This window comes from Mixophyes fleayi, chromosome 5, assembly GCF_038048845.1.
Source record: "Mixophyes fleayi isolate aMixFle1 chromosome 5, aMixFle1.hap1, whole genome shotgun sequence".
Taxonomy (NCBI): Eukaryota; Metazoa; Chordata; class Amphibia; order Anura; family Limnodynastidae; genus Mixophyes; species Mixophyes fleayi.
The window spans coordinates 103,396,721-103,415,408 of NC_134406.1; the positions used below are offsets into that span (position 1 = coordinate 103,396,721).

Sequence of the window (18,688 nt, forward strand, 5' to 3'; positions counted from 1 at the left end):
AATGTGATGACAGATTTATAGCTGGGATAGGGCATGTTCTAAATCAACTTTAAATTTCCGCATCTACCCCCAGGGCCGATCCCAAAGTGGGATTCCTTGGACTGGGTCAGTGGGCCACCTGCATTCTTTTCCCTTTAAAATGTTCCTAATGCTGCTGAGTCGAGTTTTGCCCCCAGGATAAAATTAGTCAGCCCTCCCCTTGCCTATACTGCATGTAATGCTATCAAGTACCAATGCTGATTATCAGATACATGGTCAATTAGATATTGAGCTTACATCAGAATGCTGGTACTGTCAGAAAAGAATGACTACTTGCAGGTGAACAGCCCCTTGCTTCAAGAACCCTAGTTTAGAACCATTGACATAGCAGAATGTTCATGTTTACGAAAATATATATTTATTATATTAGACTAAACTTCTGTTTACAGAAACTGTTCAGCTATATCCTCTTTTAAAAAAACAAACAAAATAGAAAATAAACACTTACTGTAATCTAAAGTTTAAATCTCTGTCCCACCCTTATCTTGACATTATGTTTATGCTCATGGGAAATGAAGGAAGTGACACATACGTTATTGCCAGATTCCTATTTACACAAGCAGTGCTGAAAATGCTGGCATCATAGAGATGGCAGAGAGCTCTCTTAAGAGTGTTGTTTATCAAGCTGGCTCTAAGTTTCTGCAAAAAAATCCTCCTACTAGTTCAAATATCTAAAGGATCTGCTTCCCACAGTGTACTTTAGTTTTAGTCTATTTTACCTACTTAATTATTTTTTTTATGTAAAATACATATGTATGTTCTCAATTTATGTTAAAAAAAATAAATTCGTTAAAATAGGGATTGGCATATAAAATTTTGTTAAAGATAAGATAAAATAATTTAATGGAAAATTTGATAATAAAATTAAACAAATGCAATAACCAATATATCATCCTTCACATAGGTAATGGACGTCAGGTACCACAAAAGCCCCCGAGAGGAACCTCCCGGAGTCCACCCCATTTAATGATTCCCCCACCCCCTCCCTACCCTCCACCTGATAATGATATTACGGACCCTCCTGTGTTTGAAAATGGAGCTGCTGTAAAAGGATCAACCAGACCCATACCTGCTAAACGTAGGTTCCAACCCAACTATGCTTATAAACGCTCCTGTCAGCTCCACTTTTACTTCTATATTACTTGCCTTTTCTATAGAGTCTATATGACCACTTTCCTCTTCCTCATGCACTTTTTACTATAGGGGTCTTAACAGATCACTGAAAGGGAATTGACTGTAGCTCACACTTCCATCAAAATTGTACAGTGATCTTTACAGACTTCATATGTCTACCTTCTATCCCTTAGTATTGCTTTTTTTTATTATTTTTGTATGATATCTATCATTGTTGTGATAACCTGTACCTTCAATATTATTCTGTTTACTTTTTATCCCTGAACGGTCAGAATAAATCACCCTTAAGGAAAAGAAAGAAGACAAAACTTTAAGTTAAGATGACAGTGTAATATATTACTTTGACAATATATTGCTTTCAGTATTGATGCTTTTGCTTGTGATTGTACACACTTTTACACAGTTTTTGAAAGTTTACTCTTCTAGTTTAACTCTTAGGACATAGCCACAACACTTGTTCAGCCATTGTGGTGTGTTACACTGTACATATACAGGTGCTGGAAACAGGTATTCATAAATCATGATGAGTACCCTACTAACAGTATACACAGTGCTTATTTTAAATACTGGACAAACCAAAAATTCATCAGACATAGATGTCTATAGTCCTTCTGGTAGGTTAAGTCAGTACCATGAGTATTGACCGTGCAGTCCTCATAGTGATCTATTGATCATTATTCTGAGGTCTTTCCATGTCGGCACTTGAGTTCATAACCTCAAAAACTTTCTGTTGTATTGCTTTCTGTTTCTAATTGTAACTACTCCATATAGGGCACTAATTTCTGTATGTCAGAGGATAGCATAGAGATTTGTCTGTCGGTAGAACACTCTGACACAGATGGCCCCTAGGGAAAAAGTAAATGAAGCAGTATTCAGGATTGGTCCAAGCAATGGGTACTCGTCTCGTCCCATAATGTGAATGAGTAGTGACTTTTCACTAATACGAGTTTCACAGACTCTGCTTCCTGATGTTTGTAAAACACATATAAGTAGTTGTTTTGCTAAGATGCCTCACAACTTGTTAGTGTTTTGGAACCTGTCTGTTTCCATCCACTTCGCACATTCAATCCCACCAACCTTATCCATGTATTTTCACTACCCTTTCCTGTGCACTCTGGAATTTCAAATCCGTTTGTAACAAACTTGCATCCATTCATGATCTATTCATTTCCAAATCACTCAACTTCCTTGCCACTACAGAAACCGGGCTCACCTCTTCTGACACTACATCCCCTGCAGCTCCCTCGTACGTGGGACTTTCCCTCAGCCACTATCACAGATAAGGTGGTGGAGTAGACATTCTACTTTTTTTAAGATGCACCATTCTCCCTCTTTTTCCCTTCCTTGAAACCCACACTATCCGTCTATTTTCTCCTCACCCCCTTCATGTTGCTGTAATCTATGGCCCCCAGATTCAGTTTCCCAATTCCTTGACATATTTGCTGCCTGGCACACTTATATCCTATCCTTTGACCTGCCAACTCTCATATTAGGTGACTTTAACATTTCCATTGATTACTGTCTCTGCTGCTATTAAACTATATTACTTCTTCCTTTGGTCTCTCATAGTGGACCTCATCTCTCACCCACTGTGATGGACACTCCCTTGACCTTGTCTTCTTCTGCTATTGCTCCATATCTAATTTCTACAACTAAGCCTTTCCACTCCCTGACCACAACCTCCTTTTCTTCAGCCTCTCCTTACCCCATGCCCTCTCTCTGCACTCAAATCCACATGCACACAGCAACATCTAAATACTCTTGACACAATTAATGTCTCATTTTCACACAATAAAATTACATTCTCCTATGACTACACTGTCCAGCCCTGATCAGGCTGCCTCTTTCCTTTCTATGATAAAGCACTCAATTCAGACATAGCCCTCACCACTTATAGTCTCAGACAAACCAAATGCCAACCATGGTACACCAAACTCTACCTGCAAAAGTGCTCCTGTACTGCAGAGCCCCACTGGAGGAAATCTCATTACTATTCCAATTACCTCACTTTTCGTTTGACAGCAATGCCCTTTCAATTATTTTTATTCTTTATTTATAAGGCGGCAAAAAGTGTCCACAGTGCCGTACATAGACGGCAGTTGCCATGCAAACATACTTCACATTTCTAATATCCACCCAGCCTTCTAACCTACAATGCCTCTTTGCCACCTTCAACTTGCTTCTCTGCCCATATCCTCCATCACAGCCCAATATTTTTGCCACCTACATCAAAGACAAAATCAAAACCATTTGGCAAGATATTTCCGCATGCCAAATTCCACACACTTCACCCACTGTCAGCTTGACTTCCCAATCCACCTCAGTTCATTCTCTCCAGTAACCGAAGACAACATTTTTGCACTCATCTCATCATCTCACCCTACAACCTGTCCCCTTGATCTTATTTCATCTCAACTTCTCTGTTCCCTCTTCCAAACTGCATGCCTACCTCTATCTCACCTCTTCAACCTATCTCTCTCCACTGTCACATTTTCATCCTCCTTTAGACAGGCACTTATTACACCAATCTAAAATACCATCTTTTTACCCAGCCTTTCTCTCCAACTACCACTATATTTCTCTCCTTTACCCACAAACTACTTGAGCAACTTCTGTACAACCACCTTTCTCAGTATCTCTCCTCTCACTCCATTCTCAACTCTCTACAAGAAGGCTTCCACCCCCAATATTACACTGAAACTGCTCTCACAAAAGATTTATCTACTAACAACAAGTCTAAGGGCTAGATTTACTAAGCTGCGGGTTTGAAAAAGTGGGGATGTTGCCTATAGCAACCAATCAGATTCTAGCTTTCATTTATTTAGTACCTTCTACAAAATGATAGCTAGAATCTGATTGGTTGCTATAGGCAACATCCCCACTTTTTCAAACCCGCAGCTTAGTAAATCTAGCCCTAAGGGTCATTTCTCCATACTCATCCTCCTGGACTTCTCTGTTGTTCTTAACACTGTTGATCACCCTCTTCTCCTACAAACCCTTCGCTATATTTTCCTTTTTTTCCTGGTTCACGTCCTACCTATCAAACCACTCATTTAGTGTCTTTTGGCACTTCTTCCTTTCACTGAGCCCTCACTATCTGTTGAGGTCCCATGGCCATTTACTTTTCTCACTGTACATAGCTTCTCTTGGGAAACTAATTTGTTCATTTGGGCTCCAGTGCCACCTCTATGCTGATAACACTCACATCTATATCTCCTCCACTGAACTGCCCCTTTCTGTACTCTCTTGTGTAGCCAACTATCTCTCTGCTACCTTCACACATCCAGTCCCAACGCTACCTAATGCTCAACATGTCCATAATAGAACTTATCATATTCCCTCCTCCATAGTCACTTACTCCCCTCAATTTTCCCTCACCCTCAATGACACCACAATTTCCTCAGCCTCCCTGGCCTGCAGCCTTGGTGTCATACTTGACTCCACCCTCTGCTTTATTACTCACATTTAGACTCTCTTCCAATCCAGTCACCTCCATATTGCACGAATACGCCCTTTTCTCAACCAAGATGCTTCAAAAATTCATACATTGTCTCAATATCTCCTGCCTTAAATTCTGCAACCACCTGCTATCTAGCATTTCCCTCCCCATCTATCCCCACTTTAATACATCTTAAATGCCATAGCAAGTCTGACCTTCCTCTCTCACTGCTCCACATCTGCCACAACATAGCAAATCCCTAAAGTGGCTCCAGAATCAAGTTCAGATTACTCACCCTTACCTACAAACCCTCAACAACACCATGCTTTCATTCAGCTCAAATTTAATTTCAGAATACTGTCCCTCTCAAACTCTTAGCTCTACCTCTGACCTGTGCCTTAACTCATCTCTGGCTCTCACCTCTCACTCCTGCTTACAAGACATCTCCCATGCTGCTACCAAGTTATGGAATTCCCTATCCTCATCCATCTATCAATCCATCTTAAGTGCTGCAGCAAGTCTGATCTTCCTCTCTCACCGCTCCACATCTGCTAGGTGTGACAGATGTGAATGAGACATTTCTATGTATTGCTTAAGGTGTTTTTGACTCAAACAGAGAGCACTCTATTTCTTTCTTTTCTTTTTCACTTTCTTGAACTATTTTTCTATTGTTTCTAGGAATCCTCATTGAGGACTATCCTTTGCACCTGGAAAAAAAGATATTGATATTCTTACAGGCTTAATAATTATCTATTATAGATTATGTGCAATATAACATGCACAATATCACTTAATTTTACTGTTAAATTATATTTATTAATTTTTTTCCCTGAGAAACCATATGCACAGGAATGTTCATATAACAAACATCTATGCTAAATAAGTACTTTAGGGCTTCTACCACTTCCAGGCAGCTAATTATGTACTTTGAATCAGAGTGATCTTATACTTTATAAGATTTGATTATATTCATTTTGTTGGTAAAGGTTATCCTCAATAACTGGTGCTAGTTTTCCTTTTTGTATGAAAGACTTTGTTTACTCTCCTGCTCACTATACTGTCTCTAGGGCGTGTCAGCAATGACCTTATAAATATAAGGGCTAAGTATTTATTACTGATTGACTGTTGACTGGAAACTCACAGAAACTGATCAGGTTGAATTGCAAAACACAAATGGAAAATGATTTGTTTAACGATTTCCCAGTAACAAATACAGACTTTTCACCTTGTTCAACCTTACATATATCATCTGACCTAGAAGTGTTTAATTCCCATCACCTTGAACTTTTTCTAGGTTAAGAACATAATATGCTCTGCCCTTAGCCTGATAGAGGAAAAATATGATTAATGTTTTTTTCCCTTGGGCATGAAATGCAATGATTAATTTTCACTTATTAGCTCTGATGTCAGTAACAAATATTTCTGTATAAAGTTTACCAGGCACCATTACAAAATTATGCACAGGCTTGGGGCTAGATTTACTAAGCTGCGGGTTTGCAAAAGTGGGGATGTTGCCTATAGCAACTAATCAGATTCTAGCTTTCATTTATTTAGTACCTTCTACAAAATGACAGCTGGAATCTGATTGTTCGCTATAGGCAGGGCCCTCTTAACAACATTTGGGGCCCCCGGGCAAAGCAGTGCACCGGGGCCCATATATATATATATATATATATATATATATATATATATAAAGAATATATTTTGGGGGGCCCATCAGAGGCAGCGAGAGAAAAAAGTTCCTGAAAAAAAGAAGAAAATACTTACTAGCTCTCAGCTGGCGATCCGGCTCCCTCCGTGGTCTCCTCCTCCGTGCTGTGCTCCGCAATGGATGTCGGCCGGGCGTGATGACGTCGCGCCCGACATGCACTGCGAGCTCAGCACGGAGGAGGAGACCAGGGAGGGAGCCGGATCGCCAGCTGAGAGCAAGGTAAGTATTTTCTTCTTCTTCTTTTCAGGAACTTTTTTTTTTTAGCTGCCTCTGACGGGCCCCTTGAGCTGCAGGGCCCCCGGGCACCTGCCCATCGTGCCCTATGGAAGAGACGGCCCTGGCAATAGACAACATCCCCACTTTTTCAAACCCGCAGCTTAGTAAATCTAGCCCTTGGTTGTCCGGTTCGGAGGACCCTGCTCTGCTCTTCTGATTCTGTAAAGGGACCAGTGCATGTGCGGTGAAGCCCCATTTAGCCTAACAGTTGTGGACCTGAAAGCCCAAACACAATATTACTGTTCATGCGTCACCCATATGCTTAATTAGAAGAGCAGAGGAGGAGTCTCTGGAGCAGATCACAAGTAGTTCCACAACTGTTTCTATATCATTGTTCTATCGGACCTCACTGGTGAGTTCATGGTATCTGTAATGACCATACATTTCTTGTTTACAATTTTGTCATGCAAGGCAAACACCTATTTCTGAAGATTAATAGACAGACAGACTTGGGTGAATTATTTAAAAAAAAAAAAAAGTTATATTCATGCTTGAAAAGAGCATTGTACATTTTTATTTACTTTTACCCTTGGTACTCCTTTCACTCTCTATCCTGGAAACTGTAAGTACATAAATCTATGATCAAAGTTTTCTGCACAAATTACATGATTTAAAGTACAAGCAACATTAATGCATGAAAGGACTTCCAACAACTTTAAATATGTTGTAGGCCTACTTTCACACTTTCTATGCACTCTTTTCAACAACAATTCAATTACCTATAAAATAAATAAGCTTACAGTGTTGAGAGCTAACATTTATTGTTACTAAATTGGGTTTAATCTCGACATCAAATGTAACTAAAAGATCAATAATATAACTTCAGAATACAAATAATTTACTATGAAAGTCAGGTTGCCTGATTCATTAAGGAAAGTAAGGCAAAAGAACGGAGTAGGGTTTCTCCTGGACAAACCATGTTACAATGCACATTAGATTATTATTTTGCACATAAGTTAAATACTGGCTGTTTTTTCATGTAGCACACAAATATTTGATTGCTTTATGTTTTCACTGAATTTTAAAGTTGACCTAGGACATGCCCTACCCCAACTATAAATTTGCCATTGGATTTTAAATTTACCTTCGCCTCCAATGCAACACGGTTTTGCCAAAGTGCAAAGTTACTCCACTTTTTTCTTTACTTTTCTTAATGAATCAGACCCAGGATGTTTTTTTACACAGGCAGGGCATTATGGGACCGCATGCTGTGATACCAGTAGCAATATCAGTCCGAAATTTTCGTGGGTGATTATCAGTCATGTTGGAAAATCCCAATTAGAAAATGACCACAGTAGGGATTGTGTGTGTGTGATCATCCTCAGGTTTCGGTAACTTATTACTATCTGCATTTTAAAACTGTGATTATTTTTCTCAATTACTGAATTGAAGTAAATTATATTTAAATGTACATAACATTATTATTTTATTTTGTTACTTTTCTTTTAAACCCATAGAACAATAAAGAGCTATGAGTGATTAACACTACTGTGATTAGAGAATGACAGCATAATATATATAGACCAATTGCTGAATTTTTAGAGAATCTAAACATAGATCCATTAATCAGAGTCAATCACATCTACGCATTTGCAGAAAGCACATTTTAACCAGATGAAAAATTGAATGGGTATCATTGATCCCTAAGGCAAACTCTCCTCCTTGTCCACATCTTAATAATTGTAAAAACGTGTTAAACCCTTTGAAAGTACCAGTTAGGCATAGCTGTGAATGAGCACTAACAGTTTCATATTTTTAAATGCCAAATTGTTTACAGATGGATAATAATGGAGGTATAGGGGCTATAGTCAGAGCCAGATTTAGACCTCATGGGGCCCTAGGCAAGATACTGGTTTGGGTTCCCCGCCCTGAAAAAATCCATAGCACTATAGTTTTTAGCATAACATATACCCCTATTCAGGGGCTGGCTGGCAGACTTTAGCCCAGGGGGGCAAGCACATAGCACTGGCCCATAAGTAGCGGCCCATTTTTAAAGGTTGGTCTCACCGCCGGCCCTGGGAGGGCCTTCTGGGGACTGCTGGGCCCTAGGCATTTGCCTAGGTTGCCTAGTGGTAAATCCGTTCCTGGCTATAGTGCAGTGTGTGCAAGGTCAGCTTGTGCCCCCTTGGTGCCCTAGGTGATACCCACCCTATTATCCGTGCCAATAGCCCACTTCTTATCTTTTATACAGTGCAGTCATGGTGGCATACAGTCCTTTTTGGAGTGTGGTGCAAGGTTGTTACATCATTGCCCAGGCAGCACTTCTAGCCCAATGCCAACATGAAGGAGCAGCATCTAGCTGCTTCACAGGTAAGAAGCTGCCGGCTGTCCCTTCATTTTAGCAACTGTCTCAAAGTCAGGGTTCACCATATAAAGACACCCTAGTGGTAGTGATATGCTAGTGTGTGCACTTATTGTCAGATTGGCATTCTGAAGCAGGATAAGGATCTGACATTGAGGACATGTTTTCCATTTGAGAGTAATTTTGGTTACTGTAGCTCCTCAGTGAGTTGCATGTTGTTCACACTATAAAATGTATGTTTTGCCCCAGGCAGTCTTTTGATTTGCTGTAATACTGCACAACTGTTTTTGATTATTTTTCATAATTCCATTGCTCACTAATGCTTTATTACATAGAAATCACTGACACTTACTGTGTAACACCAATCATAGTATATAAACAATGCACCGAGTTGCTTTAGTGTATAAATGCTTGCATTATGATAACATATGGTTGTAGAATTGAGATGTAGTCTGGACTAGCTTCGCTAGTGCTTTAGTAATTATTTGTGGACTACTAGATTAGTACTAGGTAGTGAAAATCTTTAAGGGGACAATTGCTTTCATGTAAACCATTAACCAACATTAGTTCATGTGTGGCCAGTGTGTCTTGTTTAAAAGAAGACGTATCTTTTGCACTTATCCAGTATGTACCTTGGAAACTGTATCTACGCATTCATCTTACAAGCCCCACTTTGTAAAGTGTTCGGCATTGTAGTTCAGTTAATAGAGGAAAAACACCTGATAACTCAGGATCACTACACATAAGGAATCTCTTCCACATGCAAGAATCATCAACGTTTTAGAGCTTTCACCACCTAAACACTTAATTGAAGACAGTGGATTGTTACAATACTCTGGCATTGTTTTAGTCCTTGCAGGGGCAAATGCAGGAATTCTAGAGGGGGTTTCAAAATGAATGCAACTTTAACAAGTATTGTGGCAGTACTAGTACTGATACAATAAGTTCTGTAGTCTTAAAATGGAGATAACAGATTAATATGATTTTAAAAATGCTTTCATAATAAATGAAGTTTTCTTTAAGTAAATTTAATCTATTTTTTGAACTTTGCAAAATGTTTTTTTATTTTTCTAAACAGACATACACACAAAGAGGGAGTCCAAAACAGAGAGAAACACACAAAGGAGAGCGATATGCACACACACAAAAGAGGGCAAAGGAGTACATGGGGAGAGAGAGGGTGAGAGGTAGACATTCAAAATTGGAGAAAGAGAGATACAGAAAGGAGAAACGGCGATAATAGGAGATGACATATTGAGACACACAGGGATAGAGGATCTGTGCTACACACTGCAGGTGGGGGAAGGATCTTGGCCAGTGCTGCTTTCACTATGGTAATAAGTGGCAAAGGAACTTTATGTATATTACAATTTGTGGGCAGCACAGTGGCTTAGTGGCTAGCACTTCTGCCTCACTGCACTGGGGTCATGAGTTTGATTCCTAACCACTGACAGGTGCTCCAGTATCTTCCCATACTCCAAAAACATACTAGTAGGTTAACTGGCTGCTATTAAACTAGTCTCTCTCGTAGTGTGTGTGTATGTTAGATTATATTTTACTTCCTGATAGATTTATATATATATATATATATATATATATATATATATATATATATATATATATTATATTGTTTATTCTGATAGATTTTATATTCTATTATTATCACTTAAGTGTAAACAAAATACAAAGTTTGTGTGGGATGATTATGTTTGCTAGTGGTTAAATAGGTACATCACATGAGAGATCCTTTGGGCTTATGAACATGAGCAGCATTTAATCAATCTCTCCCCCGTTCTGTTTTTGACAATTGAGCAGAGTAGAGATGTATATTTATTCCTGTGTGGGAACCCATAGGAGCATTACACATGCTCATCTTACAAAAGCAGATGACAGAACAGGGCCTTATCTGTGTGGAGTTTGTATGTTCTCACCGGGATTTGCGTGGGTTTCCTCTGGGTGCCCGGTTTCCTCCCACACTCCAAAAACATACTAGTAGGTTAATTGGCTGCTATCAAATTGACCCTAGTCTCTGTCTGTTTGTGTGTATGTTAGGGAATTTAGACTGTAAGCTCCAATGGGGCAGGGATTGATGTGAGTGAGTTCTCTGGACAGCGCTGCAGAATTAGTGGCTCTATATAAATAAATAGATGATGATGATTATAAATAATATTGATTAATATTACTGGAGCATAAAAATATTTATATAAAACTATGGTGTCATACAACATATATAGCACAGAACACCAATTGCTTCTTTTCTTACTTGGGTATCATCTGTCAGAAACACTAAAATACATAGATGAGATGTACCTGAACCTGATGGTTTGTGTCAATGGAATACTATACTATACTATAGTATATATTTGTACTACAGGGTACATTTACTGAGATTAAGGACTCTATGCATGTTTTACCCTTATAATATTTTAATGCTTTACATGGTAAACAAAGGATGTATTTGGCTTCTAATCGGTATGTACAGGTCTGTACTACAATGTAGAGAAGCAAGACAGAAGTGTGTGAGTCATAGAAGTACCTTTTCAATGACCCGATCTTTACATGCCATTCTAATTTTCTCTGGCCCCGCAGAGATATGTCAGAAGACATTGCACTGCACTGATAGGCTGCACAGTCACTACCTTCAGGTTGACAGAAAAGGGAGGGATTCAGGTGGCTCCCAAACATCACTAGGGTTGCCGGTTAGTTGCCGGGATTGTAATACTGCGCATGCGCAGTTCATGCCATCAGATGGTGAAAGTTCGACTATAGGGGGTGCCTTGCACAGTGTGTCTGATGTCTGTATGGCTTTCACATTTCATATAATTTTTAAAACAGATATTGGTAACTTAGAGCGCTGGATGGTTCACACATATAGGAATGCCAGCATCATACATAGATAACTGTAACACAAACAACAGGGAGAACCGTGGATCTAGGACGGCCCGAGGATAAAGGCAGCTGTCTTCAGATTGTCCTAATGTGGATATTTTACCGCAATATATCATAAATGCTGGACTTTATTTTCCTTGAGGTACGCTCCTAGAAGCAGACTTTACTCTGTGAATTTTACTGATTTTATTGATTTATGTACAATAAATGGTATTACACTATGATTTTATCTTTGTACACATGTTTCATTGTTGGAGTCTAAAGAGGAGGCAGAATTCGTATTCCCCATTAGGAGTCTGTCTGATGTGCTTGATTTAAAGACAAATGCTTGTAAGCATACACCCTACGGGGGTTCCCTCACGTGGTTATCCAATATTCGGCCCTCTTGGACACACTTGGAAGTGGGATCACGTTTGATGACACCTAGAGACCCCTATTCAACTGTTGGGACTTTACTGCTCTATGTATTGTTTGTTTGTGTTACAGTTATCTATGTATGATGCTGGCATTCCTATATGTGTGAACCATCCAGCGCTGTAAGTTACCAATATCTGTTTTAAAATCTGTTCTAGGAGTTGGTGGCTCCTTCTATGGTAATTTAGGCTGCTTTTTTGGTATATATCAGCGCCCATTCTTGATTACATTGTTTAATACATTTCATATAATGTACACATTAAGAATTTTGCTGGTATCAATGGAGAACATTTTTGGTGAGCGAAGTTAGAGGACTCTGTGCTATGTATTTGTTTTATCATTACTCTTATTTGTCTGGCTAACTTCAGTTAGCACACTTAGATTTTATAAGAACAAAATGTACTGTTCCTGTGGCCGCAATCCCAGAGAAAACACTGAATGAAAAAGTGCCACCATCCTTGCTGGAAGCCACAGGTCATAACTTCCCATGACGCAGTCTACGCATGTTAAATATCTTGGACACTGCTCTCTGGACTTGTGAGAGGATCAGATTGCTCCCAGCTTCTTCATGTTTTCTCCTCTGTGACTTATTGCTAATTTCTGACAGTTTCTTCCTTCCCTGCATGCTTGTGTAAGGTTATTCCTTTTGTTTCAGTTCCTGTTACTCATACCACTGTGTTTTTTGGAATGTTCTGTCTTCAACACTAAAGCCTAACTAACCATCAGTGGTTTGCTGTGAAATTCTTGTTTTGTGATTGCATTGCATTTGCTTGTTTTCCTGAGGGCAGAGTGGTAACATTGGCCTGACCTGACCCTCCCAGTTACTCTTACTCATTCTTCATTCTTCTTTTTCTGTTCTCTGCAGTTTACTGCTGTGCATCATTCCCTTCACATACCAAGCGCTGCTGAACAGACACTTCCCATATGGCTCTCACTCATTTCACGTCTCACCTGATCTCCACTGTTTCTATCCTTTTCTTTCAGATTGGTGGACTTCGAATCATCCTTTGGAATAGATGCCTCCTTTCTTTGTATTGCATTTTCCTCTCTCTAAATGTCATGACACAAATTTTCATGTACTGTATATTCTAAAAGTTCTTTTTTAACTGCAGAATATGTGGAAATAATGTATTTTTGGTGTGGTCTCCGGACTGTAAACATTGACTCTAGTAATGGTCGCCATACTTCCAAGTATCATTGTATTTACTAGAGAATGCATGTTTCACTTAAATGCCAGGGATTTTGTTCTAACAAAAACCAATAAATATTCTTGACTGAAGTTAATTAAATTTGTTTTCACAGAACAACAAGTGTTGTTTTCTGCTAAAATACAGTAAATGCTTTAGGTAATGCAGGGGCACACACAGGATTGTCAGTGGGGGGTCCCCCCCCCCCCCCGACCAAAAAAAAAAAACAACCACGAGAGAGAGCTGCTGCGCATGCGCTCTGTTTCGGCAGCGCTGTCCTATACAGCTGCCGCAGCGCTGCCAAAGAAGCGTCCGTGGTGGTGCAGAAACCTCGTTGGCTTCAGGGAGATCCCGGGGGAGGTGGGTGCGTGGGGGCGGGGCTTGATGAATCACATCATTTTGGTCCCACCCCCTAAAGGATTGCCACAATTTTGGCCAATTACAGCAGTGGGCGGGGCTAAGATGACGCGATATTTGCATCATTAAGCCCCCCTGCCCTGCCACTTATGTATTGCGGGGGTGAGAACCGGGAGGTTGGCCTGCTCTCCAGGGTGCCCGGGGTTCTCCAAGAAATGCGGGATTCTCCCGAACATTCCGGTAGACTAGGCAACTATGCGTTAAAGAAAAGCAGCTAATGAATCTCTACAGACTGAAGTGTCTTTTACATTTCTGTCTCCATTACTGAAGTCATGTTGTCTTACCTGTCAGTGTTTGATTAAATCTTGGTCTCCATGAAAATGGCCACCTCCATAGGCATCGATACATGAACATAGGACATCATTTCTGAACTATGTCATCATGCCACAGATGGCGAAGTGAACCACGTCTTGTACTGGTTCAGCATCAGGGAGAATGCCAGACTCTTCAGGGAGTGAGGGAGATCACCCCGATTTCAGGGAGTCTCCCTGACATTCAGGGAGAGTTGGCAAGTATGATATAAAAACAGGAAGAATGCTTTATTTAACTAGTACAGCATCTTGTCCTGTGGGGAGCCTAGGAGGACAGCAGCAGTACCTGTAGCACTGTTGTCCATGTTAAATAGGCTTAGGGAAGCCTCCAGCAATAACAGTCACCACCGATAGCCAAGGAAGCTAGCACTGGCAAGGGGGACTTTTATTTACTTGATAAATAGACCACTATATTTTTGAGCTTTTCCTGTCATACAGAGCATTTTAAGTACTCATTATAAGCTGTGAAATTTAATAGCAGCTTCTGAAGCTGGAAAAAGCTCCCATGTGACATGATACTAAGGGGATCATGTTAAGTGGAATGCAAATTGCGGTTCTGGCATATAATACACTTTTTTTTACATCTGAGCATATGCACACAACACTATTTTCAGATCTAGTGCTTTATGTGCTTACACAGGAGTAAAAAAAATTGTATTTTACGCCATAATCACAGTTTGCTTAACATAATCCCCTAAGTTTTCCACATGAAATTTCACCTTAGATTTTTATTCTCAGATTCCCCTATCATTTTTGTTTTGCCCAGACTTCTCCCTTTTTGTATCCCACCCACAACAGAGAGCAGAATGAATTTACACCGTCATTGTCCCAGCTTTAATTATAGACTGTAATTTCCATGGGATGTGGAATTTACAAATACAGTGTGGAATGGTATTCCGCAAAATGGAGGAACAAAAGCAGAACTTGAAGTTTGTATCACTTGAAGTTCACACCTCCTGTGAAATTCGATTTGTGCGAAATTGAACTCTAGCTTCGAACAGCTCTACTTTAAACCTAAACAGCTGTATAGAAGAGAAAAAATTATGAGCTCCCTATTGGTAAAGATGTTTAGAGCAGTAGAAAGTGTTGTATATACCACAGGTTTAATTACCTTCCCTAGGAGAAAACAGCCTATGATGAAAGCACTTCGGCTTCTCCCAACACTCCTGTGCATTGGGTGTTGGGGTAAAAAGTGTTAAAAATTGATACAATTATTTTTTTCTGGTGGAGTACAGGCCCCAGCAAGCCAAGACATGCCTAAACTATTTGGGTATGCTGACGCTTGTACAAGTTCAAGAGCCAGCATACCCATCGTTGCCAGAGCATGTAGTTCTACAAGAGCCATTATGTTCTATTATCCAGGGCAAGCTGGGACCTGTAGTGTATCTTGTAAAATACACACACACACACCGTTAAATATACTTTATTAATATAAAAACACACACATACCCAAGTTCTCCGACTTTATTGCCCACCTAAATGCTGGTGGGGGAGATTCTCTTTTTGCTTCCTGCTTGCAATCCATTAAAAAAAAATTAAAACCTTTAGCGCAAAGAAAAAAAAGTAATGAACAAGTAGAGTTCTGGAACAAAGTGGTAAGGACAAACTAAGGACAAAGCATAGAAGATGGAGCGAACTGCAGATAATTCAAAATTCCACTTCATCTGTGTTTGTAATACCATTCCTTGGGAATTCATGAGTACTTGTGACACTGGCACAGTTATCTTTACTGATGATGTAACTAATGACTGTAGCAGCAGAATGACATTAGAGGTGTCTGTCTATGTAAAAGTAAATGTTTCCAGAACTATTGTCTGACTCTTCACCCTGCAGCAGTACTTCCAACGCACCAAGAGGTTCATCAGAAGGACTGGCCATGCCAATTTCCTGATTTGAATTTATGCATGTCACTTCCTAAAAATTAGACTGAAGTTTCGAACCCCCAAAACACATGACAACTGAAAAGGTTTGGCAACATGTCTAAAAAAAGAAGCAACCAAGAGCTTTGTGATTTCATTTGTTTGCAGTCTTGATGCTGTTTTTGTTCTTTTATTTTTACAACTAAATACTAAATTTTATATTACTGGCATCAGTTTAAGTTAATTTATACTTATAGTAAAGTGAAAGGGGGTGTGAATGTTCTATTATTTTAATAGAATATAAAGCATATAAACATGTAATTATCCAGGAATATAAGGTGAAACACTATATTTTTGCTTCATATTCATCGCACATCTCAAAACTGATTTTTTGCATATACAGCAAAAATATCAATTTTGACTTCGGTGTCTCAAAACTTATTGAAGGCACTATATTTGGGTCTCTTGTGACTCTTAAAGGTCACTTAACTGGTCAGATATTGAGTAACATTCACTAAGCTCTATATTTGAGAAAACTATCCAAATACATTTTAGTGTCATTTTCTAGAGTTGATCCAGAGCACATCACTTCTTCTGGTGGTATGGATAATGGCAGTGAATAGAATTTGATAGTTTTACAATGGAAGCAGTAGAAGAAATAGCCATACGGCACACCACCGTATACCAGCCCACTTGGACCACTGAGTAGGCCACAAAAAGGAAGCTGTATGAATCCAGAAACCCTCCCACCCCAACCACCCCCACCACCCAAAAAAAACCAATATGTATTCCAGCTGAGAATGAGGCATTATTGAATTTCCTCTGGTAATTAAAATGTATTCCACTACCACAACCCAGACATGAAATTAGATTTTTTCAGTATATTATATAATACTTTATAGTCACATCTACAGTAATTTAATGCCTAACATTTGGTATACATGGGAATTTTTGGGTTAAATACAAATAGTTAATCTTTTTCAGTACTGGCTCCTTCATTACCATTTAAAATACATTAAGTCCCATTTTGTGATTGGAGAAAATCCAGTCAAATGGTACAAATTTGGGCAAACCATGTTATGATGCAAGCGGTGCAAATGCAATTTTTTGTTTGCATGTGTGGAAAATTCTGCCTGATTTTGTATGTAGCATACAAATATGCTTTCATTTAATACTGTGATTTAGAGTTGAGCCAGGAAGCATCTCCCTCTCAACTATAAATCTGTCTGCACATTTTACATTTGCCCTACAGCACTGCATGGTTTTGCCAAGGTGCAAAATCGTACCCTGTTGCTGGATTTACTCCTACCTCTAAATGAGGCACATTTTGCAAATGTTTCTATGCTTTTAACATAGCACATATTAATGGAAAAATGCAGTACAATTACATGAATAAAATATGTGTCTGAGCTATTCATATTCCTCCCAAACTATCATATAACTCTTACATGTTAGAGGGTTTAAGTTATGTTTACGTTAATTATGTTAGTGACTACATTACGTTATTTGCTTCCACACCCATAATTCACTGGCCTATTATATTTTTGTGCTAGAAAAGATATATCACCTCCCAATATATTATGGCAATAAGTGGCCCTTCCAAACATTCCCTTTCAAGTGTAAGCACTGGCATATAATCTAAACTCACAGGTTTACTTTTTGAATGTGCTTCAGGAATATTTAAAATAACTAATGAAAAATGAGAGACCAACAAACTGCTTTTTAGATATGCTTTTTTCTTGCATGCATTGACTGAACATGCAACAAGATCCAAAAAGTTTTGTGTACACAATTGAGTGTAGTTCAGAAACACAGACAGTTGGTTTAGGATGAAAATGCTTTTTGATGACACATACAAATTAGTTCTTTTTAGAGGTATGATTACTTATAATGTTAGCTTTTTTTTGGTCAGTGACATTGTTATGTAAGCAACTGTGATGTGGGCATGATTAGAGCCAAACTATAGCCAACAAACACATGGCTGAGATCAGAGCCGGATTTAGACCACATGGGGCCCTAGGCAAGATACTGGTTTGGGGCCCCCTCCCTGAAAAAATCCATAGCACTATAGTTTTTTAGCTTAACATATACCCCTATTCAGGGGCTGGCTGGAAAACTTTAGCCTGGGGGTGCAAGCACATAGCACTGGCCCATAAGTAGCGGCCCATTTTTAAAGGTTGGTCTCACCGCTAGCCCTGGGAGGGCCCTCTGGGGACCGTTGGGCCCTAGGCAATTGCCTAGATTTACTAATGGTAAATCCGGCCCTGGCTGAGATCAATCTCCAGCCAGTCAAAGCACAAAACACAACAAAAAAGTTAACGGAATGCCTCTGACACAAATCTCTTACATCTTCACATATATTTTTTATTTGTAAATCGGCAACATGTGCTTTATAGTCTACATTATGAAGAAAATTCATCACATTTTTTTTTCTATTCCATTATGTTTATAAATCAATATTGAAATATACCAGCTTGTTTTACACAGAGATGCAACATTGTTGCAAGAAAGTTAATCAAACTACAGTTGATGTGGCTGCAATAATGTTTAAATTGACTATATCTTGATTAGATTGTAAACACAAAATATGGGGTGTTATGTGTTTGCATACGCAGCATTGTGTAGAAAATGTCTAATTCTCTGCAGCTAATATCTTTTATTCGTAGGTAGATTGAGGTTATTTAAATATTGTGTGTGTGTGTGTGTGTGT

The 18,688-nt window shown here is 39.2% G+C and overlaps 1 protein-coding gene across 2 annotated transcripts in view; it reads left to right on the top strand.

The window, feature by feature from the left end:
- COBL (cordon-bleu WH2 repeat protein) overlaps nt 1-18,688 on the top strand; it is a 329,526-nt gene that overhangs the window by 221,950 nt on the left and 88,888 nt on the right. For both annotated transcript variants that reach the window (XM_075212632.1, XM_075212631.1), the window contains one exon: nt 944-1,117. In XM_075212632.1, coding sequence (XP_075068733.1) covers nt 944-1,117 — 174 coding nt within the window. The remainder of the gene's footprint in view (nt 1-943; nt 1,118-18,688) is intronic.